At 38.8% G+C, this 26,471-nt stretch overlaps 2 protein-coding genes across 4 annotated transcripts in view; both read left to right on the forward strand.

Moving 5' to 3' along the window:
* The first annotated feature begins 1,060 nt into the window (after positions 1-1,060).
* On the forward strand, positions 1,061-3,003 carry cep20 (centrosomal protein 20). Its single transcript, XM_005735800.1, has 4 exons — positions 1,061-1,164; positions 1,875-2,072; positions 2,343-2,427; positions 2,757-3,003. The coding sequence occupies exons 1-4, from the start codon at positions 1,137-1,139 to the stop codon at positions 2,863-2,865; spliced, it is 420 nt and encodes a 139-aa protein (XP_005735857.1). The 5' UTR covers positions 1,061-1,136; the 3' UTR covers positions 2,866-3,003.
* A 5,024-nt stretch (positions 3,004-8,027) lies between these two features.
* myh11a (myosin, heavy chain 11a, smooth muscle) overlaps positions 8,028-26,471 on the forward strand; it is a 31,902-nt gene continuing 13,458 nt past the window's right edge. For 2 of the 3 annotated variants that reach the window (XM_005735801.2, XM_013911536.1), the window contains exons 1-8: positions 8,028-8,178; positions 11,249-11,613; positions 11,892-12,048; positions 18,772-18,799; positions 22,263-22,362; positions 22,480-22,506; positions 24,979-25,071; positions 25,171-25,234. In XM_005735801.2, the coding sequence (XP_005735858.1) occupies positions 11,272-11,613; positions 11,892-12,048; positions 18,772-18,799; positions 22,263-22,362; positions 22,480-22,506; positions 24,979-25,071; positions 25,171-25,234 (811 nt within the window). In that variant the 5' untranslated portion in view covers positions 8,028-8,178; positions 11,249-11,271. The remainder of the gene's footprint in view (positions 8,179-11,248; positions 11,614-11,891; positions 12,049-18,771; positions 18,800-22,262; positions 22,363-22,479; positions 22,507-24,978; positions 25,072-25,170; positions 25,235-26,471) is intronic. The other variant, XM_005735802.2, reaches the window with a different exon arrangement.

Raw genomic sequence — 26,471 nt, forward strand, 5'->3', positions numbered from 1 at the left:
CTGTCCTGGAGAAGCTCCCAGAAATTTTAAATACTTTCAGTTAGGAGAGTAGTGTAGGTGATCCTAGCACCAATGATACTGTTCGTCAGCAGTCCACTTTTATCAAACCCAATTCCGATATTGGGTCACATTGTGAGACATTTTAGTAGGATCCTTAGCATTCACAGGCCAGCTGTAAAATTTGCAATCTTAGTTTCATTCACATCTTTGACCCATTCTGGGACTGCTTTTCTCTATTTAGAAGATACAGTATTTACCTAAATGTGTCAGGTATACCAGTGCATTTGCTGCACATGTACACTCACTGGAGTCTTGTGGAAATACAAAATGCTCTCTGTTCCTGTCAAACAAAAGCTTTATTCTAAATGACTTGATCTCAACAAGTTACATAAACGTTGTCTTCTCAACATAGACAGTGGTCAGAAATGGTAATTTGAGTGTTTTTTCCAAGGAACGCCCCTTCGACTATACTTTTTTTTTTAGCTCTGAGGAAAGCTAAAAAGGTTCTCCAAGTGGTAGGGCGGTGGACCACTCAACCTTGATGTTTGCTGTTTTTGCATTGCTCTCCTAAACCCAAAATAGTTTTCTGTTTCACTTTTGTGATTTTATTTCTTCTATTCCTCTTATAACTATTTTATGGCTGATTTTAATATTTATATTTACCAGGCTGAACATCTGAATTTTGATGTGTATGAGAATCCCTTAACCTAACCATGTCTCAGCATTTTACATAAGTGTGGTCAGACTCTTTCTCTTTGACAGACTATTTATGATCATAGGTTATTGCATTTGATGTAAACTGTGCCTTGCCTACTCCTAGTTTTAAGTAAACTCTGTCCATGCGAATGCTTTTGAATGCTCTGCTCACTTCAATAATATTTATGATATGGTCAATCATTTCATTGCCATGTGCTTGAGAACTCTGAACCAAATGCACCTCTAAAGCTCAGCCATGTTGTCCTTCAAACCCCCCAAGAAATCACAGTAAAAATACACTTGTACATAATGTGGTCTTCCATAAAAATTATGATTTTTTTAAGTCTTCTCGTGTTATCTTCCTGAGTTGTCTTTCGCCACCTGTTGGGGCGCTATTTTTGGAAAAGGTTCATGTGGGTTGTATAGGAACACTCGTTGCGATGGCGACCATCACTGAACTGAAGTGCGGTAAGAGCTCACTTCCATTAGCATAATTCATTATTTTGTTTCCTAACTAGTATCCTAATACGATCTCAGATCAACCCACATAATTGTAGATGTTATTTTACAAGCTAGCGAAAAGCTACGAACACTGGCAAACTATAAAACACAGAAACATCCTTACCAGCCTCCATTCAAAAGTTTAATAAGTCAGCTACCTAAATGGCAGTGGTTTTAGGGATATTTTAAGGATGAATCAACCCATTGCCGCCTTTATTGTTAACACCTATAATTCGATTCGGCATAGCTAAACACGTAATATACTTTATTCGATCTATATTTTTTCATGAAATTTTCGCTGCTCGCCAGCGCTAACAGCTGCTAGCCAGCTAGTTCAGAGTTAGGCTAGTTAGCATAGGGGGAGGACATGTAATAAACATTTTCATAAAAATAAGAACAGATTAATGGTTGAGAATTACTACGATTTAAAGAGTGTGTTGTGAAGATATTGACATGAATATGAGTTGTTATCGAAGCGGTCTATAGCTTTAAAAATACCAAGAATATGTTAAATTGGTAAATTTTTGTACGGTGTACGTCGTACAAAAACATCCCGCTATCATTCGTTAGCTAAATTTACTGACCAAACAGATTCGTTGTACCCATAGGGGTTGTTTAGTTTTCCAATCTATTATCCTTTTTTTTTTTTTGCTGTGTTAAAAATGTGAATATTTTAGCTTTGAGGGAAACGCTGGAGTCTCGCGGTGTGCTGGGCCAGCTGAAGGCTCGCATCCGGGCGGAGGTGTTCAGCGCCCTGGATGACCAGCGTGAACCGCGACCTCCCCTGTCCCACGAAAACCTGATCATCAACGAGCTCATCAGGGAGTACTTGGAGTTCAACAAGTACAGATACACAGCGTCTGTGCTGACTGCAGGTGGGTGAGGTCAAAAAAAGTGCAAGCTCAACATTTTTTAATTTATTTATTTTTTTTACAAACTTTAAGAACTGTAACTACTATTATTATGATTATGATTTATTACCTACGACCATTCAACTGCTTGTCAACACAAATGTATAATCAGCCAATCACATGGCAGCAACTCAGTGGACTCAACTATGTAGACTTGGTCAAGACAGTGGCTGTCATAACCAGCAACTATTGTTGAGAAAAGTGAATATTCGTTAGCGCTGTTTGTTTTCTCAGAGTCGGGCCAACCCGAAGTTCCTTTGGACAGACAGTTCCTGGCAAATGAGCTGAAAGTCACTGAGGATCCAAGCTCCAAGTCAGTGTAAGTGTAGAAAGCAGGATTTAAGAAATACCAGTACATTCTGCTACTGAACATAATGTTCAAAAATTAGCTGAACTCTTTGGGGAATGTTCAGAGTGGGCGTAACAATTTGACAGTGTCCCCATGAATCCTCATCATAGTTGTGCACTGGCTTGATGACTTGGGAATTTATTCTAATTTAAAAATAAAATAAAATAAATTAGCACTTATCTCCATGTACCGCCAGTAAAAACTGAAAGGCGTACAATTTAAAATAATTACTATCAGTCACCTATTTTCCTTCTCTAATGAAAACTTAATTACAATTCTTTTGTTTTTTTATTTTGCAGACCTCTTCTATATGGCTTAGTGTCCCACTTTGTGAACAGCAGTAATAAGGGAGGGAAGGTGTTTCTGCGAGGCGCTGCTGCCATTAACACTCCTGGAACTGATGCCTAAAGTTTGATGATACAGCAGTGACTTACTATGTTGTATCTCGCCTCTGTCCTTGTAGTTTTTCAGCCTTTACAGCGTAAAGTCTGTAAGGTCTTGTTAGCTCAGTAATCTTTGTGTCTTTGTTATAAAAAGCCAAATGTTCTTTGTGGCCTTTTTTCCATTTTGAATTTATTATCAGACTTCAACACTTTATTTATATTAGTCACAGTGTAATCCTAATAATTAATAATCCTAATTGTTTTTGTCATAGTTGAGTTAAAGGATTGAGATTACATTTGTGATGTATTTGGTGTTTCATTTTGTAAATATGTGATTTTTTTTGACTGATTTTTAACAGTGTAAAAATAATAAAATCTTTATTTTTATTCACCAACTGCAATTGCTGATCTCATTCTCCACCATGTGGTGGCAGTGTCACCACAGACAAAACTGAAGTCTGCTTTTTTCATAGGATTAAACAACTTTCCTATTTTTTCAGTCTTATGCAGCCAATCATTTCTAACATGCAGACCAACAGTACTGGGTTTGACTTGTTGGTTGGTCTGGTTCACTAGGGCCTCCCTGTGCTCGCATGTGTCCTACCCAGCATACACACCACATCTCACACTCTGCTACGATAGAATCCGGCCTCACTGCATCCCCGAATTAGATAAACAGCTAAGGAGATGAATGGATGGACATGTTACACTGTAACAGGTCCTAAAAGACCTTACAACATTGAAGATATTGAGAGCAGGACCTTGAGCATAAAAGTTGCAAATATAGCAGAGACCACAGCAAGTGCACTTTAATTAAGCTGCATGCATTAAACAGGCCTCTGAGGCGATCATACAGCTTGTACATTGATATGAAATGTTGCAGGCTTTTCCAAATTTACAAGACTTATTCATTGTGAATGCAAGCACTTTCTCTTTTACAGTTTTCATCATAGGGTGATTAAAGTAGCTGCTCCTCAACATTGACCAAAATAACACTTTCCTGTGATTGTTTTAGTGGTCATTGTATTGTGTGAAACTAAACCCACCCATGATCCAAAGCTGTGCCCTTCAGTTGCTTATATAAATGAACCTAAACTAAGGTATAATGCATCTTCCAGACTTTATTCTGTAGCTTCTCTCTTTCATGTTTACTTCTTTTTCTCATTTGCTTGCTGCAGCTTAAGAGAAAAGGCAACGAGGTCCTTCTTACCTTGATAATTTTATTTTATCTGACCCCAAAGACCACAAAACAACAACAGTAAATCAACAAAACTTAATTATATCTATGTGTATACCGTGTGTAGCCCAGATCCCACGCTAATTATGCACTGCATCAAGCTTTTCACATAGTTTCTCACCGTTTTAAGGAACTTGACATTTTTATCTCAAACTTAAAGCCTTAAGTTTCTGGAAGTGATTATCTACTGAGGCAGCCTTTTATTTCTTATCCTGATTACTGATGTTGGGCACTTAGTTGCACTGTTTAAACCATTTGTAACCTGCTCTACGTCTAAGTTATTTTTAGGTTATACACATTTGTTTCTGCTCATCATAGGTCTCAGATTCATCCACTGAAACAGTGAAGTGATAATACTGAGCACATGGTGTATTATCTTGAATTTGGCCACAAAATGATTGATGTACCTTTAGTGCAGCTTGTTGAAGAGCTTAACTGTCTACGGTGTCCTAATTTATTGTTTCCTAGTATCAAATGAAAATAGCGCTATGTCTTTGTTCGTCTGAAAATGTCTGAATTTACATGGTTTTACAAAAACAAACCTGATTTTTCCTTAAAGCTGAGGTACTCAAATACCTACTTCACTGACATCTATATCCATTCTCTTTAAAATGGCTTTACAAGTTCCTGAAGTTGAACAATGACACGATTGTTCAATTGGCAGTTTGCCCCATAATTGGTAGCATTTCTCCTCCACTGTATAAATTAGTTGTATGCAAAACAGGCAGCTGTATAAATAGTGTTAAATGCAGTGATCCTTTGACTGCTGCAGGCTGAACTGACGTTTGCCTCTGTGCTTAAATTAGAATGCAATTGCATTCCTTGGGGGTCAAACATATCCATAAACATGTTTTCTCTCCAATAGATGACCATCTATGGACATGAGGGTGAAGAAAAAATACACATGAAACATGCTGTATGTACGAGATCTTAAAATGACACCTCGTTTTGTTTTTATTGCTTCGAGGGAATCCTCCACATGTATGTGCTCAATTGCTTTAGCCATTCTGGCTGGTTTACTATAAACAGTGACCTGTTTGAATTCACTTGCTGCGTGTTAATTCATTTGCTGTGTGTAAATAAAATACAGATGATTAACATTTGATTTCTAAGTGAAAATCCTGCTTAGGTTTATTTCATTTGGAGTGGGATTTTGCCATCATTCACTCAGAGGTTTAAATCCATGTTCGCTCCCGCTGTCTCCTCCTTAAAGGTGTGTCAGGACAAAGTTTAGAACAGATTAACTTTCAATACAAATAAATAATAATCCTTCCTTCTACCTTCATCCATTATTATGGCTCTTATTCTGGAAAATGATCCTGTTATACACTGTTTAGTTCAGAGGGAATCCCAAGTCTCTGTGTACTTATTTCAAAGGCATTAGCCTCAAGCTGCAAATTGTTAATTTCATAATTTATCTCACTAAAAATAACAAGAAAATAACAAGTCTTTCTCTTGTGTGCACTAAACAGAAGCTATAAACCAGTTGTCTGTCACAGCTAACTGCAGGTAAATGGAGTTAGAGTTTGGAGCCATAGGAGTAACTTTGTTTGAACAACCCTGTTGCTATTGAACCATATTTAGTCACTGGAGCTTGGGGTGGTTGCCTGTGCTAGACTTTGAAAGTAACACAGAAAGCTGCAGAGATTCCATACAGACGCCATTCTCCTTATATGGCACACACTGCAACTTCTCTGTTCAGTGTATCTGTTCCTCTTTCCCTCCTCTTCACTCTTCATCCCTCCCACTGCCTGTCTGTGCTGAGTTTTTCAACCCATGGTCCTTTTCCACGAATGCCACCCCATCTCCTTGATGTTGGCCAGAGGGAACCTGAAGGCCCTTAATGTTGGTCTTAGGTCTGTCATCAGTTTTTACACAAACAGACACACACGAACACAATGCTATGTCTCTGGCGCAGTTATCAACCAGCAGTTTGATTTACCGGGACAAACAGAAAAGTGTCCTTATAAAGGAAGTTCCATTGGAAAGAAGCTGCACACAGGAGGGATGCAGCAGGACAGGGGAGGAGCTGTTTGCTGTGTGTGTAGCAACAGAAAGATGGGATGTGCACACACACACACACAAAGAAACTCACATTCATTATGCGAATTATGAGTTATGTACTGGTGGGAAACTCTCCAGGGAGGTTACAGTAAAAGGGGATTCCTATGCAGGGGACAGCTGGTTTTCCTTATGAGGAGTGGGAACGCATTGCATAATCTTTAAACCCTAGAACGTGTAGGAGTGAAGCACACAGTTTTATAATTATGATTCCTGTTCATTTTTTCCCACTGTTTAGCCTTATTAGATTCAACTCAGAGGTGTGTGGAAATAAATGATACAAAATAAGGAGGTAAAAGCCCAGATTGCAATTTGAAATAATATTTTATTAGACTGCAGTTAAATTGTCTAAATTGTAAAGACTTTCTTGATTGCCTTTGAATAAATTCTTTGAAACATGACACCTGTAAATTATGTTAAAAAGGTTTTTCTACAGGGAAAGTACATAGAAATACATTTTTATTATATTGAAAATGTACTGCCACAGACAAAAGACAACTCCATCCCACACATCCACTCCTACAGCCATTGTAGAATAACACATACATCACCTAACATGCATGTCTTTAAACAGTAGAAACTGGAACACCTGGAAGAAACACAGACATAGAGAGAACATACAAACTGATAACAACAGTTAATTATGATTCAAGGCGCCCAATAAACACTTGGCTTGATTAGTGCTGAATTACTAAATATTTTTGAACCAACTCTTTCCAAAGAAATTAGTTAAGACAGCAAGTGATAGCATGTTTTTAAGATTAGACTCAAATTGAACCAATTATTCGGCTTCTGTGTTTATTGTGGGTCCAGCTTTTATGATTCAATTAATGGAAACAACAAATCAAGTCATGAAATGTTCCTAAAATCTGTCATGATGCATAAAGAATAAACACATAAATTCAAGTTGAGCCATGCTGTTTACCTACAAACACACATTTGGCTTGTCCATTTACAAGAATGTAAAGTAATTGAACTAATTCTTTGGACAGGAGGGAGAGGAGAGGATGTTCCCTTTGGTAAGGTTATACTATTACACGTTTTCTTTTATATTTTTTAATATAAACTGCAGTTACTTTTAAAATATCAAGGTTTAGTTATCTAGTTTTATACAGATGATCTCATTTTAATTAATAAAAAACAAGTTATTATTTAATTTAACACAGTATCACTGACACTAAAATATCTAGTGTGTGAGAATTTGAGTTAATCGGTCTATTAATCTGAATAATGTGCTTAAGGTAGACTCATAACCAAGACGTAGAATGAACCTTGCTGTGTTACATAGGCTTGATTATTTTTCGGGGTATTTTAATGTAGTTTGGCTCATGATGTAGTTAATTTTAACGAGAAGTTCTATATCAATTTGGATCATTTTATTTATAAAATATGTCACATGTATAAACGTGTTGCACATTAAAATCTAAAAAAAAAGTCTTGTAACATAAATGTTGTGGATTTAGATGTACTGGATTTGTTAGCTGCAGTAAATTTCAAGATATTAAAAAAAAACTGATGAAACTGTATTACACGCCAATTTATTTTACAACCATAACCTGACCTCACAGCCCGTGTGTGCGCTAGTCTTACACACAAACATGATGTCTTTGTGCTGGAACAGTAAGCATGGAGATTAGGGAGTTATGGTGTTTTCCATTTTACTGTTGACTGTTATATATGACCTTTTAATCCTCTGCTTCTCTGTCAGCAGCACCCTCCACTCCATTCAGCGCCTTTTCATTCATCTTACATCCCTGTGACTCCTCGAACCTGCTGGTGTCCGCAGTGCGCATGTCCGTTGCCTCCGCAGCCCCGCTGACAGATGTAGACTGCAACTGGACGATGCTGCAGCTGGAGGAGGAGGGTCCCCTCGTACAGCTCCACCTTCGCGCAACAGTCCGCAGTTTAAATAGTAAGGCTTTGAAATTGACGAGGGTCATTTGGACTGTTCGCTTTTGGAGTACCTCGTCAACGCCGGCTTCTCCAAACTCCAACTTTCCAAAGCCAAAGCTCCCCTGAACACCCGTTTCTTCACATTATGTAAGTATATCCTTTAGTGGAAGCGTGAAGCGGCGGTCATGAAGTGCACCTGTCAATCGGCATCCCCTCATAACTTTAAATGCGTTTAAGGAAGAGGGAGTCTGCGTGTTTTCCTGTAGATAATGGCGGTTGCAGAGCTTTATTGTGAACTTTGTAGCTACTATGAAAAATTATTTTAAAAATATGCTTTAATTAATGTTTTATGGTAGCCTAGCATATGAGTTTTATTCATAACTTCTTCTGACAGTTAAAAGCAATGACATAGTTTACGTATCTGGGCGTCAGCTCATTATGTAATTATACATCTCCTGTATGCAAACACTTATTTGTGCATTAGATAAAGTGCAACAGACGACGTAGTATTATTGTTAAGTTAATCAACTACAGTTAATACTGTAAAAAAATACATATATTAAAAAAAAAACTGTAAAAAGTATTCGCGATCATAAGGAAAAGGGGAAAGGTCTGTCTATCTAAGAACCACATCCCACTGACCACTGAGTTTCCTGTTTTCCAAATATGGTTGTATTAGGCTGCATGTATATCCAGTATGTTTTTTCCTGAAGATGCAGATAGCACAGACTCGTGACAATTTTCACATACAGCTAACTAATCTTGTCATGATTGGTTTGGAGGAGTGATGGACTGATTTTTATATAACACTCTTCTGCTCTCCTGAGGCACTCAAAGCGCTTTATACACGCCTCATTCACAAATTCATACAAGCCTTTTTTCTATGATTAAGTGCTTTCTGTCTAACATTAAAACACATTCATAGCAACTTGGGGCTAGTACCCTGCCCAAGGATATTTGGCATGCAGACGTAGTCTCCCTTCTGTTTTATTTCAAGGGCTTTCACTGTCATAACCACACAAGCTAATGGACAGTCTAATAACTGAATATTTCAACTCAATTATATATATGTAAAACTTGGATGCAGCTTTAAACAGATTAATTTTGCCACAGCATCACAGGTTTCTGGATGAACAGTTAAAGGAACAGTTTGGCAAGCACTGGGATATTCCTGGTCAGAAAATAAGAGGAAACACTTCCTGGAACAAGTCAAGTGTATATTTTAATAAATTCAATTAAACTATTTTCATGTTTTAATAGCAAACATTGAGCAAAGGCCTGGAAAACCTGATGCATACGAGTTTATTGATAAAAGGATAACAGGAAGAAGAGAGAAAAGTTGTCAAATTGTCAGCCACTCGGTCAGCCACAAATAGAAAGGTCACTTAGTCTCCTGAGTGATATTTCCACTTGTTTATTATTTTTGATAGAGACTCTGGAATAATGATCCAGTTTATTGGTCTCATCACAAGTTTTATTTTTAGCCTTGGTGTGATACTTTTGACAAACTAGAACCGAGACAATACTGATTTGGTTTGATGATTACACAGGAGAGAGTTTAATATTATATTTAGTGGTTAAAGTTATGACAGATCAATAATACTGGATTATGTGTAGTTTAGTCTCATGGCGAATAAAGATACCAGAGATGACAAACCATCGTCGTGACTGTGAGACTTTTCCCTCTGAACCCTGTTCTGTCTTCAAGGTACACTTACTGAGCACCAAACTGTATCAACACCACAGAAAGTGAGAGTGGACTCCACAACTATTAAGTATTAACTCAAGTTGATGAGAAAGGTTAAAGAGAGTGAGGAGGAGCAACTTGATTGGCTGCACACACTTAAGTATATGGGGAGTGTCAGGAAAAGTGTGTTTACATTTATCTGCAGAAAATCACCAGATCATCAGAGGGTTCCTTCCTTGTTTTCTCAGACGTGTGCTTGACTTACTGCTTTCATCCACTGACATATAGACAGTGTTTGCTTCTGCTTCAAGCTAATACTTTTGCAGGATATTTTATAGTTTGTTTGTGACTTAGTTTGTCTAAGACCAGGATTTCATATATAAGCTATCTTAGGTTAGAAAGTAAAACATTTTTTCCACTTAAAAATGTGCAAACTTGTTTCATTTTATCCATCACATTATGGTTTTATAGTTATGTAACAGTCCCTAAATTAGACCTAATGGGTTCCGTTTTTTTAATAACACTTGAAAAGAATTAAGTGCATGTACATTTACTCTACATATTTCTGTTAGCATTTCACATAAGCTCGGGAATGCTCCTTTTCAGACATGACTGAGTCCCAGGCACTTGTTCATGATTTAACCAGTGCATTTAAAAATGAATGCTACTATGGCCCCGTGTGAAACACGATTGTTAAAGCTCCGGGCCCCCCTCAGGCTCTCTGCCTTACTGTTATCATTTTGGAGTAAACGACAAGGCCGGCAAGAGACATACTATTCCCTATATGGGCTTTGTTTGGGAGTTCACTTGCCTTGCTGTTTAGGTCTGCAGAAAAGAGCCCTGCTCCAGAGAAGGGGTCCATATATGGTCATCACAGCACGAGACTGAAGCCTCAAGCAGGAGACAGAGAGAGAGTAAGAGAGAGCAGGAGAGAGAGAGAGATGCAGAGTGAAAGACCGGAAAAAATGGATGTTGACAATTAAGCACTGACTTGACTGAGTATAAGTAAATGCCAGTAAGTATTAATGGTTTAGAGTTATTTGAGATAGAGCTGTTGACAAAACGTAGCGGTCTTTGTTGCTGAGTTAATTAAAATCAATTTCCCAGCCTCAGTCATTGGATCTACAGTAGGGAGGGGAATTGTTTGAGCTCTTCCCTTGTGGTGTGTGAGAGAGACAGGGAGAGAGTGCAGGGTCGAGGGGGGGTGGAGGTCTGTGAGAATGGCTGCACTCTGGAACTCCCCGATAGATGAAGCATATTAACTCTTTGGCTTACGACCACAAGCAAGGAGGCAAATTTATAGCATGTCTCCCACTAGGACTTACTCATTACTTGACACAGGGTTTTGCTATCTATAGGCCCAATCAGGTACTTCCAGTACCTGCAAGTGATTCTTGTCTCTTACTGACTGCTGCTACTGACTTTCCGTTGCCTCTTTTCTCCCTTACTTGCATTCTTTCTGTCATCCATCTTTGTTTTACTTACTGCTCCCTCTTTTCTAACATTCAGTTAATCGTTTGTCATCGACAGCTGGCCCTTCACCTCAAGCCAAGATGTCCACGAAGGCCCCCACCGAGGATGAGAAGTTCCTCTTTGTTGACAAAGACTTCCTCAACAGCCCGATGGCTCAGGCTGACTGGTCAGCCAAGAAGTTGGTATGGGTTCCATCAGAAAAGCATGGCTTTGAGGCAGCTAGTATAAAGGAGGAGCATGGCGACGAGGTGCTGGTGGAGCTGGCTGATAATGCCAAGAAGATAACAGTCAATAAAGATGACATCCAGAAGATGAACCCTCCCAAGTTCAGCAAGGTGGAGGACATGGCCGAGCTCACCTGTCTAAATGAGGCCTCTGTGTTGCACAATCTTCGCGAGAGGTACTTCTCTGGGCTCATTTATGTAAGTATTTACTAAAAACAAGCGCATGCTCACAAAATAGTTTATGCCTTATTCTTATGGCAACTTGTTGACTTTGTTATCCCTTTGTTATTTGGATTGGGATGTACAAACTCTGACCCTAAATAAAGTTCTAGAAAAATGACGACAAACTATGAATTTCCTCAGATTATTGTACTTTTTACTACTACTACTACTACTGTCTCGTTCTCTGGCAGAAACAAGCATGCAAACTGTGCAAGTTGTCCTTGTCTCACTTTTCCTGCATTCTCTGCTCTCAGACATACTCTGGCCTGTTCTGCGTGGTGGTGAATCCTTACAAAATGCTGCCCATCTACTCAGAGAAGATCATCGAAATGTACAAAGGAAAGAAACGACATGAACTACCCCCTCATATCTATTCCATCTCTGACAACGCCTATAGAAACATGATGCAAGGTAAGATGCTTACTACAAAACTCCTCTTGTGATGTAGATGCTTTCATACTGCAAAGACATGTTCCTACCCATGTTAGCTCTGTAATGGGGCTTTTTTATGTTATCTATCCAAAGTATACAATAGAAAAAAGTCTTAGGCAACCCTTTCTTTATATTTTGCTTCCAAGGAGCCAGACTCTAGTATTTTTAAAAGTGGTTCTTCAGGTTTTCTAAAGATCTTTCATAGTTTTTCTCTGGACATTGGCTACTTGTTGTTGTTGTTGTTGTTTTGTTTATTGGTTCCCTGGCATCCAGTATAAAAGCATACCTGGATAGAAAGCCACACAATTGAATGTAATCAGTCACTGACTGGCCTCCCCAGGGCCCAAACTTCAACATTTTTAAAGCAGTGTGGGATAATCTTGGAAAACAACAGAACAAAAGTCAGGCAACACCCAAAGAAGAGCTTTGAATGTCCTTCAAGAAACCTGGAGAACTATTCTTGAAGCTTAATTAAAGACATTACAAGAAAGCTTGACCGTGGTAGCTCAGGCTGTGTTGAATGATGAAGGAGGTCATACCAAATATATGCAAACTCGGTTTTTGCCTTATATACTGAATATAAATGAATAAATTCAGAATTGTTTCAATAAATTGCTGTAGATATTTTACTAGCAACTTTTGACTTTTGCACAGCACATGCTGAGATTGGCTACAACATTTATAAACTAAAATGATCAGATCAAAATGATAAATAATAACAAACTGAGACAAGAAAGCAACAAACGTAAGTATATCTGCAGCAGGCCTCACACATAACTGAATAAAATCTGCAGGCGTTAGCTGCTGAAGCTCTTAAGTAAGCTGTGTCAAATTGAGCTGTTTGTTGGCAGCTTTAAGAGCTTGTTGTGGGTGAGTTGTGGTGGCTCTTGGTGACGACAGGCTTATCACACTGTCATGTTGACAAAGTGGTTGACAACACTGCAAATTAATCCATGAAACTGATGGCTTAAAATGCAGAGCCATGTTTATAATGTAGTGAGAACAAAAAATACACTCATTAAAAAGTAAAATGGTATGAAAAACAACTCCAAAATAGTATTTTGGTCTCATAGAGGTGATGGTAGCAGTCTTGGTCATGCTTACAGTAAATGTCCCTGCAGTGATTCAGAGTGGCTGGTTTCCCATAGAATCAGAGTCTGTGTTTCCAGGGGGTCTTGCCCACTGGATTTTATGTTGATGTGACGATGTGTTCTCTCAGAGGACTTGACATCTGGATTGTGAGATGGTTGAGAGATGGGTGGAGGGCAATAAAACATTTCCTGTTTCAGAAAACCCTCTTGCTTATTTAAAAAAAAATTCTTAGGGAGTGTAAATGCCAAAGATTTAACAAGTTTATTGGTCCTATTAAATGAGCCTGAGACTTTTGTCCTTTGGTTTGAGGAGTTTCCTTCCTAAACAGGATGTTTGGACAGGAGTTACTGTAATTTAGAGAGTTATTGTTTGGAAACCATCAAAGAAAGTTGTGTTATAATTTCTTCCACTACTGTACAGGCCTCACACATACATGCACAGCTGTCAATTCTGATAGGGTCATTATTACAGTATTGAAGTACACACCTGAATGAACTTTGAATTTCAATGCTAAAAAGCTTGAAGAGATCCAAATAAGTAATCAGGTACTCTAAAGCTCTGTATTTTGTTGTCATTATAATTCCTTTAGAGAGTATGTGATTCACACTGTGATATACAAAGCAAAATAATTGTTCTAGGATGTAAGCCAACAACTTGAAACTATATTTCTTTACCCGGGGTACTTTTGTTTGAGAAAATGTCAGTAGCATCGAGACCACCAACCTCTGACACCCTCTCAGACTGTTCCCGGCAGCTTTAGGTTTTCCTACATTCATCACTTAATCTATTTGTGTTGACAATGCTGCATGAAATGTATGGACAGCCCATGCATGAGTACGCAGCCCTGCAAGGGATATTGGAGAAAAAAAAATTAAGATGAACTTTTGCAAGATCTTGCAAACGTTTTGTGAGATCTCACAAAATAGGCCGCATCCTTCAGAGGCCACCAGCTTGAAGCTGACCAGGAGGTCGAGGCATGATGTGCCAGGAGTGCGGTGTTCCCCCCGGCTCTAGTGGGCCTCGACCTCCCGGTCAGCTTTGAGCTGGTGGGTAACAGACGTCTCCAAAAACGTCGGAGCACTTTTGCAAATATGTGATGTCTTGATAAACCAAGCAGATATTTGAAGTTTACACAGCTACATTTTGTGACCCATAAAGACTAATATTAAAACTAAGTAGCTGCCTCCATTGTTGGATACTGAAATTGGCTAGACCGCGCTATGAATTCTGGGATAGGTTGGGCCACGAAGGATACACCGACTTGGCCTTCAAATGCGACCTGCGAAGGATTTGTGGAGGAAGACTTTTTAAATATCTCCCCAATTATATCAAGACTGATGCAAACATATCGAGATAAGTTTGCATCACTGGGGTCAAAGCTGAGTGTAGCCAGGAGCTGTCTGTATTTGTGTCTGTGTGATGCACTCATGTAGTTTATGGATGAAGCTTGTGCATCCAGTTTGCTGGCTCTACCAGATATAGTCACATCAGGCTTTAAAAAAACTAACAGACAGCTATAAACCATAGTGGAAGTTCAAAATGCAAGTCCACAAAACAGGGAGTTGCAAGTCCACGTATATATCGCATTACGATCAACGATGACTGATCAAAGAAAATAAAGAAGCCTATCAAATGTGACCGCGCCGATATGTAGAACAAATTTGGAAATAGATATACTGAAACACCAGTTTGTCTTCAATTTGCTAAATTTGTTTGGCAATGACAATATAAATAACTTAATTGGTCTTTGATAAAGCAACTTAATGCTGTCTAATGACTTTCTGTTACTAATAAGGTGTACGCACTGAATGATTTAAAGTTACAACAAACCAGGATACAGGAAAATACCTCATAAACTATAGTTTGTAAACACAGCATCAAGAGTAAACAAGAAGAAGGGAGGATTGGTGTTTATGTGGCTTTTGGATTATACATCTTCTGTTCATCTCTGAGAACGAACGCTGGAACATAGCAGATGCTGTTCAGTCTGTGTCTGTATGTGCAGAAGAAAAAAATGTGTTTTGATTTGCTGCATTTATTTCAGACTAAACATTTTTTTCGGACTTATCATATATGTGACAGTAGATATTTAAGCTTGGACCACCCATTTAGCTGTCACGTTTTAACAACTGGGACTTAAAGTGCTTGAGTAAAGAAATCAAGATAAGTCGGCAGCGAAAAATAAGAACAAAAAAACCCACAAAGAGAAATATAAAGAAAAGCATAGAAAAGACAAGAAACAATTAATCAAAAATATATTCATTCTTTAAAAATAACAAAATGTCTCAAGTCTCGTGCAAAGGTGAAAGAGACTGTCTCATATGGGTTTAAGTGAACTCATGATACGTTTTCCTCGTGCTTATTTTCTATCACTGTTACTGTTACAATGGTGATGATTATGTTAAATGAAATTTCAAGTAATCCATGTGAGCCCAGAGTTCAGGCTTCGAACTATTCTCAGCACTGTTTCAGGCCGTTTGTCCTGCCCTTAGACCTGCATGATGTCAGCGAGACTGGATATCTTTAATATGATGATCTAAGACACACAGCGCAGGCTGTAACCACATAAAGTCCCACCTACCTGATGTTTAAACTTTCTGTTTATAAGGCAGGAGCAGTCAGAGGACAGTTGGTTTAAATGGAAGGGATGGCAGCTAAACAGCTTGATTTGAGACAACAAGATCCAGTATTATTTTGAAATGTGAATCATGTGGTTCAGGAATAAGAATAGCTCATGGAGTGTGAAATCGGTATGATAGGTCCTGTTTAATTTTTAAAGCTGGGGGAAAAGTATCAGTTTGAGAGGGGCAGCGAGTCAGAGGAAGGTTGTCTTAAAGGCAACTTTAATGAGGGTCATGGTTTAGATAAATAAGAGTGATTTTGAGCTGTAATGTAAAGCTACTGTAGTGGAATAAAAAAGGAACTGGAAATGAGCATAACTGGACCACATTAAAGTTTTATATCTCCTTTTGATTCATAGGGTCTGATTGCTCGAAGCGTATTCTTTTTCATAATTTAAACCTTTACAATATCAATGTCTCAAGGATTCTCTATACACCAAAATAATATAAGAAAAACTATGACTGCCAGGGAGTTGTTATTGTTGATGCTTTGGTAGGATTTCCCATGAAGTTGTGACTAATGAAGCAGGATGTTCTACACTGAGTGCTGTAGTATGAACAATTCACATGTAAACTGGAAGTGGTGCATAACTGAAGCAAATCCAGATAAGTCTCCTAAGCTCTGAAACATTCCTTCTTCAGTCTTGGCCAAGATCCCATTCCTCCAAAATTGTACTTTGGTCTTTGATGTCCGGGAGATAAAAATGTAAATTCCCGTGGGGAGTTTTCTGTCCCCAGCAGCAGATGATTGACATGCTGTCCTTCCGTGCTCACAGTATATTTACTGGTGCAGAGACTCATATAATCAGATTTAATTCTCGTGAATTAATTAGGTTCACAGATTTTTTAAGTCTCATTCACTAATGTGAGTGCATGTTGTTTTTGGATTTGTTACAAGAATTCACAAATCTGGCCACCTTACTCTCTCTCTCTCTCTATGTGTGTTGCTGTCTTGCACTCTGCCTTAATTAGGAAGTGCAGAGAGGGAACAGGGTACATTTCGTCTGTATGTAAGGAATGAATCCAGTGGAACAGCAGCCAAACTGGAGTTCACATGGAGAAAAGGCATCCACCCCAGTTTACAGTTCAATGGAAGCTGGACACTGTAACTGTGTGTGCAGAATAGAATAGAATAGCCCTTTATTGTCATTGTACTTGTTCGACGAAATTATGAGTGCTCCACCCTAATTGTGCAGGAGTGTGCTGCTGGTTTATCTTGTGTGTGCGTGTGTGTGTGTGTGTGTACTTGTATGTGTGTGTCTTGGGGACCGCTTTAAATTTTCCACCTCTAAAGAGAGGACAGTTTGGCAAAGTGAAAACTCAATTTATGAAACACCTTCAAAGAGTTTTGTTGAGACTAAGGTTGATGTAATGATGCAACAGGGTTAGAGAGGAGCGGTTAGACTAATTTCTGTTGAACAAGATCACATTAAGCCCAGTTTAATCTCAAGTGCCAGACAAGTTAAGTTGTTGTAGTACCACCAACATTTTTCCTTTCTTTAGTAGAAAGAAGTTCATTAAACATTAGACAATTAAATATAGAGTATCTGTTAAAACCAATAGACAGTAAACATCATCATATCGTATGAGACAGCTTTTCCACCTTCAGTTAGTCTACTGTCACTAAAAAGAAATGTTTTGGATACGTCTCCATGGCTAGCTATCTTACTTCAGGCTACAGGCTATGGGGGCTATAAAATTGAAAACAATTAGTGCTTTGGTTTGTGACGTTATTCATTCTGTCAGTGCAATGTTTCCTGGTGCAATAAATGGGGAAAAATTTCCAAAAATGATGCCCTCCTCTCTTGCAATTTTAATTTTCTATGCAGTGGGTCAGATTGGACAATAGATTGGATATAAAAGAGAGGAAGTGCCTTAAACATTTCTTTCTAAAAGGCAGAAAGGTAGTGACTCCTCTAGTTGAAAAAAGATGATGTCCAGTATAAGAAAACTACTTACACTCTGACCTCAGTAAAGACTGTACGGATGAGTCCATGAACTCAGTTCAAGTCTTATGGAATACAGCAGTATCAGGAAGGACATTAAAGCAGGGTATGTTTAGGGGGGACCATATAAATGTGCACAGGCCCTCATGTCTGGTTTAAAAGAAATTGGAAATTGTGTGGCTCAAAGTTTCAGAGATGAAATTTCACAAATCAGTGGGTGACATCATGGTCGCTATGTCCATGTTTTATATAGTCTATGGAACCGACTCTTTGGGAGACGTTTGACACCACAGAGATGGAGTGAAGTGTCAGTAAATAACCTCACAAAGTTAGACATGTCATCAGATTTGTGTCCTGGACATGTGGATGATAATCAAAATGAAAATGACACTCTTCAGTGTCAGAATGAGGAATTGTCTCCCGTCCTTCACCCTACCCCGGGTCATTTTTGTTGCACAGTTGCACAGAGGTTTATGAGGCTGCCTAGCATGCCATTTGTTCTGTTCTGATCACAAATGCCCAGAAAAGTTATCTCTCTTTCAGCAATGTGCACCATACTCTCCCAGGGGTGGTTTGTACTGAAGTATACAGTTACAGTTTAGCCTTACATGGTCTTCGTGTAATCTCCCTGGAGTATTTTTGGAGACAGTCTAATGACTCATTGTTTTTGTGCATTCAGAGTTCATTTTCATGTGTAAAAATCAAAGTATTTTTAAGAGTTACATGTTTTCTTTGGCACAAGGGAGTAAATCACAAAGCCTAGCTGGTGTTTTAAGTTTGACAGTAGATTGATCTTTATTGCTGGAGAATTACATGTGGTTTCACAGTAGTGCATTTGACTACTTTGCATGGTGAACATAAGTGGTAGAAAGAAAAGAAAGAAAATAAAAGTCCCTCATGTCTATCATACACAATAAAAATTACAAATGTATTCTACAGTTACTGCAAATTTACTTAGCTGTATCATGAATTTTATGTTTAAAAGTATTCAACATAAGTTGTAATAAAAATAATCTAACACTGACTCTCTCTTGATTCTACAGATCGTGAAGACCAATCCATTCTCTGCACGTAAGTGAAAATCTCTCTCCTCCATGCTCACCTGTTCCATCTCTGCATGTTTGTTTTTTTACATTTTAAACATCACATAAAAGCAGGAGTGAATGCTACATCTGTTTGTGTGCAAGAACAGTTACATAATGCTTGTGTAAACATAGATCTAAACAGACGAAATACCTTTTTCGTCTCTCAGCACCGTTTCAACCATTAGTGCCAAAAAGAAATGATTTTGTTTGTCGGATTTTGTTACCATGGAGTCATCTTGTATTCAAAGACAGCTAAACTGGATGTGCTTTAATGCTTTTACGGTGCTCCCAGAGGCCTCTCTCTCCTCTCAGACCCTTACTCAGGAAGTATGCCCTGGATCCTGATGGGAGAACCAGATTAGCTCTGCAAATGTTTTGGCTCTATTTTGTTTGTTTATTTGTTCTAAACTAATTATTGAGAACTTTGACTGGGCAATTGGACATCCAGGGACAAACGGCCTCATTTTGTCTCTTAATGATAGCTTGATATTTGGACTGGCCTGAACTGAACTGTACTTTTAATTTATAGTAAACAAAGTGAGTTAATTAGTTTTTCTTTGTGTGCTGGAGTGACTTCACGTTTTGTCATGTACCATTTTAAATTAGTTGCACAATATAATCTTGCTGTTTATACATGTATATCTCAGTCATAAATGTAATTTAATAAAGACAATCACAAGAATAACCTTCTACACAAGAAGGTTAATTTACATGAGGCCATATTTAAAACTGTTTAAAGTTTTGTACGCAGAGCCGAAACACCATCAGCTTGGAACATCAACTCCTTGCACTTTTTAAGATTTCTGAGCCCCATCAGGCCTTTGGACCCATAAAAGGCAAAAATGTTTCAGCAATGATACGTGGAATTTCATTTATGACATTCTTCCTTGTGGGTGGATGCACTTGTGTTTAAATGCTTTGTATGCTTTGTGGTATTGTTTTTACAACAATCTATTATGGGCCGCTTGCATTTTAATGATTTTTAGTGAAAGCACTTTTTAATGTTGTGACTGGAGACTTGTGTGTGTGATTTTAAGCTGTTAATTAGTTGGGAAATTACACAGAGTGACATTTCTGTCACAAATTTCATATACTTCCTCTGTGGATGGACATGCACCGTTTTACCATGTCTGAAATCTGGTGAAGGCAAAAGAGGATTCAAAAGCGTGACTTTTGAAAGTGAAGGTTAGAGTAATCAAACAAACAAAAATAGACTAAGGGTCGACTAAATAAGTGGATCCGGATGACCAAAAAAAGGGAACTAAACTTGAGGAATAGGCTTGAACATTAGAGAAACGTTGGATGGCAGACAAGAAGATCCAAACTAAATACTCCAAAGAGGAATAGATAACAGGACGCAGGTGAAGCAAATCAAGATACAGACAGTAATTACAGTGTTATTAATACAAAATACCAAAACAGTTTCAAACCTATTATAACAAAATTAAAACGGCTCCAGTCTGGACTTTTATTTGTGGGTTTGATTATATCTTAAAATGATTCCTACTATATCTTCTGGTTGCTGAGTCCTGATGAATGTATTATTTATTGTATTTCCCTGATTGCTCCATATAACAGTAAAAACGTGCCATGGGAAATATTTGGGATGCTAAGAAATTTTTGGCATTTCAGCTTCACAAGGTTACCAGTTTCTTTTGTCTGCTGTTCAGTATATTTTCATGAAAAACAGACTGATGGGACAAGAATATTCACTATACTTCTGACTAGCTTAGGGCTCAAAGTTACAAATTTTTTTAATGAGGAACGCCAAATATTTAGCCTTCCTGTCTGTTCTTGTAATTTTGATTTGTCAATCTAATAAAAAAGGGTGTGCAATTCATTTTCTCAAGGGGCCTCAAGTTCTCAAGAAACTGGAACTGCTGTGGAAGATCACATTAATATGCTGAACTCTGCTCAGTGTTAATTTTATCACTTTTGTCCACAGTCCCAGTTTCTCATGGGGTCCCCCTGGGAAAAATGATTGCCCACCTCTTCTTTAAAAGACGATACTACTTCCCTGATATTCAGTGACACATGTACACTTGTAAAATATAGGAAAAAAATGATGTTTTTATGAAATTAAATTCCCAAATATTAGAAATGCGGCCATCCATTCTGTAATCGTTCATACCCTTTCAAATAATCTTATAACAACAAGTGAAACCTGTGCTGCTTACTGTGGATAAGCTGGATGAGACAGTTTGATAAACTATCTGGAAAAAAATCCCAACAGAATTTGCTCTGCACTAACAGCTGCCTGCAATAGGAGCCTGGATGTCATATATCCTTAGCAGACCTGAGCAGGACTGAGTAATTACACTCCTCTTTATGCTGCCAGGCCCTAACACAGTGAGCATCCGATGCCTTTTATGGACCCATGACCGAGCATGTCTGTGTGTTCTGGCTAGTGGCTGATGGCTCTGGGATCATTCAACTTTATTTGAAGTAGCCAAGTTCATTTTTGGGGAATAAATTGCATCGTCTCGCTTATGTTTAAGTAATTAGATACCTTTCAAGCATACAGTAGCACATGTTTTCGATTTTTGTCTAGTCTAAGAGTCGTTGTCATATAACTTTCATCAAGTTATCAGGTATATAAACGAATATAAGAAGTATATTAACATGAAGTATCGGGTCACATTCTAAGAGCTAGCTCGGCTCTAGTGGAATGGTTGCATGAAATACTCCCTCCTGTCTCTTCGGGTGCATCTTAAAACCGATTCTTATATAGTGCCTTTCTAGTCTCCCAGAGTACTCAAAGCACTTTGTACAACATGCCGCATTCACCCATTCACACAAGCACTGTCTTCTATGTTTTTAAATGCTTTCTAACTAGCATTCACACACATTCATACTCCAATGGATTCATCGGAGAACAACTTAGGGCTAATATCTTGCCCAAGGATATTTGACATGCAGACTAGGGGGAGCCAGAGATCGAACCCCCAACCTTCCGATCAGTAGACGACCTTGTTAGACTTAACTAGAGTAACTCTGAATGAGTTAAATTTGGAAATCTTATAATCGGTCTCAGACAACTTTCTTCCCTTATGAACAACAGGTGAGTAGCATCTGTTGTTCTGTTGTAGCATCCCTTTTTCTTATTTGTGCAGTATGCACAAATAAGAAAAAGGGTAATAAATCCCTTTTAAAATAACCTTTTCCCTGAAACTGTGTAGATTATCACAGGACCTGTGTGTAGTATACAGTCTGAACAATAACATTATGCTTTGTGTCAGGCACACTTCCTGCTGTGACAAAACAAATTTCCCACGTGTGGGACTAATAAAGGTTATCTTATCTTATCTTATCTCTGCAGCACATGATTTCCATTCAATTAAACTGGGTTACTGAAGTGTGAACAGAAACCTGTCAGTATTGCTTATCTTCATTGTCCTCTCTCCTTCTCTATTTCTTTTTCAATCCCACTGTAACTTTTTCCTCCCTAGTGGAGAGTCTGGTGCCGGGAAGACAGAAAACACCAAGAAAGTCATCCAGTATTTGGCTGTTGTGGCCTCCTCGCACAAAGGCAAGAAAGACAGCAGTGCTGTAAGTATCTGTGTAAAGAAACCATGATAGTTAGGATCTGTCAGCCAGTTCCCTCACTCTTAATGACATAGGAAACTACCCAGTTTAATCCTGTATATTACCATTTCCTCCAAATAGCAACATGCAGGATCACAGTTGGCTTACGTGAGTAAAGGGGAATGCCCGGAGTGTGTTTTTCTGTGTGGTTTTCATGTGTGTGTTCCTTCTTTAGGTTAGAAAAGTGCATGAAGATTGATAGTGTCACTGTTGCCCCCGAAATACCTGTTTTTCTACTGATTTTGCTTACACCAAAAGTACAGATGCCAAATGTTACTTTCCTTCTGTTAGATGGTGTTTACCCTAATATTCATCATCAAACAAAGTTTATTAAGGCTGCATGATCATCAGATTACTGAATCTCAGTCACATTTCAAACCTTGTGTTGTTCAGTGGCAGATATCCAGTTTTGCCTTCTCCTCAAGCGGTTCATTACGTTCAGTTTTTTGACCTCCATCTTCTTTAGACACCCTTTCACTGCCAGTGGAGATTATATGTAAGCCTCCCCGACAATGAAAGGGTCTCTCACAGATCACAGTGTGAGCATGCCCTGTTTTTACCTATCAAACACCAGTCGCCCCCTTCCTTCCTTCCTTCCCTCCCTTACTTCCTCATCCGACTGCCAGCGGGCCTGACGTGGGCCGTGAGACTGTCCTGTAGCTTTTACTTTGTGGAGTTTTTAAAACTCAGTTTGGGAAACTCTGTTGACTTTTAAACATTGTGACTTCACTAAAATCAGCAACAAACTTGAAGCTTTAACAAAAAATAAATAAATTATTTTAACGGTACTTCAGCTCAAACCTCACAAGTTGATGTTGCTGTTCTGGTGCTCGGGTAATAATTGGAAAAAGTCAGTCAAAGCAACGCTTCCCTTTGGCTCTGACCCTGCTCACTCAGAAGGTCTTTACTCCCAGAGGAATAATTATCTCTGGACACTGTCCTCTATAGGACCTTGAGGCTCCCATGGACTGCCTGTGCAGAAATAGCATTGGATTAAACTCTTTTTTTTTTCTGCTTTCTCTTACTTCCGCTCATTCTCAAGCACTTTTTTAGCAGTTTCTCCTAATCTGTACTCTTAGATATTTGTATTTAAACTATGTCTCAAGGATCAGTCTTTCCCACCAGCTGTAACTTTCTCTTTCATGCTGTCTTGCTTTGCATCTTTTTTCCTTTTCTATTTTCTCATTTTTCCTTCAGAGACTTAAATAAACAGGACCTTCTTCTCTGCTTTGCCACCTCTGAACTGCATCTCATCAGCGGGTCTGTATCCTCCTGTTTTTTTCTTACATATAATATAAATACTTGGCTTTTAATTGAGGACACAACTTTTCCCAAATTAAAGCATTTTTCTAAGAGGCAAATTCCAAAATTATTTTAGTTCTCTTTTTTAAATGTTCCCATGTTCCTTTGAAATGTCTATATGTCTGTTTGGTTTGCTAAAGCAAGCTTAAAATATCTGTCAAAATATCACTAGTTTTGCCAAATTTCACATAAAAATACAGTATGAAGTGAAATAATGTGAAAACCGGGAATATTACTTCAATTCACATTCAGTCAGTATTGGCTACGTCTTTTACTTATTATCCATTATTTCTATTTTTAATTACGGCTGTGGCTGACCTCCATATTTGTCAGTGAGTTCCAAAAACAGTCCTCTAATATATGGAAAAATATATATCAGCATTAGTAAAAACATCTGTAAACCACATATTTTGAAACTGAGCTTAACGAATTCACACAAGTTGGCAAACAGCTTCACATGGCTATCGTTTGTCTTCATTATCTTTGTGTTACAAGTCGTGCTCCTTTCTCTTCTTCCTAGCTTTAGCTCACTTACAGGGTTGCTAAGGGAGGTGTTTTTAAGCAAGAGAGGTTAGGTAGAGGTCTACAGCGCCCGACCTGGATACAGACTAGGACAGACCACTTTGATCAGGTGGATTAACTCAATGCAGAGTGACGGGGTGTCTGCCTCATTTACTGACTATCGCCCAGCTCCACCTGCATCTACAGTCTCTGCAGTCACGCTGGAAGCAAATCGCATCTCCAGTAGGATGTTTCTGAATCAGAATCATTTTGATTTGCCAACGCACTGAATAAAAAAAACTTTTGTTGGAATATTTTCACAGCTTTTCAGCTGGTATTTGGAAGCCTGTGACCCAACATAACCCACCTCATCCATCTCAGCCTCTGATCTTCGTCATCAACAACAGCTTCTCTGGATTTTAACAGTTTCTCAGAACTGATGGAGGAGTGTTTTGGTCATGTCTGTGTTATGTAATCCATCCAGTATTCATCAGAAAATCAAAGAAGACTACAGTGAAATTATTATATTAACCTTTTGTAACTTGATATAAATGTACTTGTCCAAATATTCATTGTTTAGTGAGGACCCGTGCCCTTCGTCTTGTTTTCTGCCTTTTTTCCCTTGTCACTGATGATATTCTGGTAAACCTACGCTAACCTATCAATACTGACCCTATACTACTTCATCCCCACCAAACTCCAACTCCACTACATCACAAGCAGCGAATCAGTCCTTCTTACGGTAGTCACATTTTTCTGTGTCGCTGTCATCACTAGGGGGAGCTGGAGAAGCAACTCCTGCAGGCCAATCCTATCCTGGAGGCCTTTGGAAATGCTAAGACCATCAAAAATGACAACTCCTCAAGATTTGTGAGTTTTGTGAAGTTATAGAACGCATTGTTTAGATGTTTTCTTAGTTATATTTTTTGCACGTATCGTGATCTCACTGCTCGTTTGTCTCTCTCACAGGGAAAATTCATCCGCATCAACTTTGACGTGACCGGCTACATTGTTGGAGCCAACATTGAGACTTGTATCCTTTTTACTTTTTAATCTTGGACATATTATTTTTACAGTAAGAAGACTTTTTGTGTTGCCTTTCATCTGCACCAAAAGTTAAATGCTGTGTGCTGCTTTTTGATTTCAAATAAGTTATTGCAAAGTTTATCTGCTGACAGCTTTTGAATAACAGTTTATTTCGGGCCATTATAAATCATCTTTTTCCTATAAAAGGCGTTTTTTTAGGTATATAATTCAAACTTGCATCATCTATGAGATTTTTAAAACAACGACTGCTAGCTTTGTTGCTAATTATCCATCCATTGTTGATAATCATTGTTACTTATTTGTTTTTATGCCTCTGCCAGCAGAGGCATAAAAACAAATAAGTGAGTTTGCAAACAAATAAGTGGGGCTGCAGCTGCAGTAATGCGGACGTTGCACCGGTCCGTCGTGGTGAAGAGGGAGCTGAGTGTAAAAGCGAAGCTCTCAATTTACCGGTCGATCTACGTCCCTACCCTCACCTATGGCCACGAGCTGTGGGTAGTGACCGAAAGAACGAGATCGCGGATACAAGCGGCAGAAATGAGCTTCCTCCGAAGGGTGGCTGGCCTCTCCCTTAGAGATAGGGTGAGAAGTTCGGCCATCCGGGAGGGGCTCAGAGTAGAGCAGCTGCTGCTCCACATCGAAAGGAGCCAGCTGAGGTGGTTCGGGCATCTGACAAGGATGCCCCCTGGGCGCCTCCTGGGTGAGGTGTTCCAGGCATGTCCCACCGGGAGGAGGCCCCGGGGCAGACCCAGGACACGCTGGAGAGATTATATCTCTCGGCTGGCCTGGGAACGCCTTGGTATTCCCCCGGACAAGCTGGAGGAGGTGGCTGGGGAGAGGGAGGTCTGGGCCTCTTTGCTTAGGCTGCTGCCCCCGCGACCCGACCCCGGACAAAGCGGATGACGATGGATGGATGGATGGATGAGTTTGCGTTTGTGTGAGAATGTGAAATCTGTTGAACATGCTGATAAATGTATTCATATTTGGCACAAACGTTCACTTGGATGAACTGTTTAGATTGTTTAAAGTCACAATAACCTCAGAAAATAAATGTTTGGCTTTAAATCAAGAATTCATACACTGATTACTACAAAAATTAACACTAATATCTGATGACAGTTTATTTTTAAACATAATGTCATACTCTTCTGGACATTTTTCTGTCATATAACTTAGGAATAGAATCAGGGCTTGTGAAAATATTTCACATTTGGCTAGATACT

Source organism: Pundamilia nyererei, unplaced genomic scaffold (assembly GCF_000239375.1).
Source record: "Pundamilia nyererei isolate P.nyererei 1_Seehausen unplaced genomic scaffold, PunNye1.0 scaffold00065, whole genome shotgun sequence".
Taxonomy (NCBI): domain Eukaryota; kingdom Metazoa; phylum Chordata; class Actinopteri; order Cichliformes; family Cichlidae; genus Pundamilia; species Pundamilia nyererei.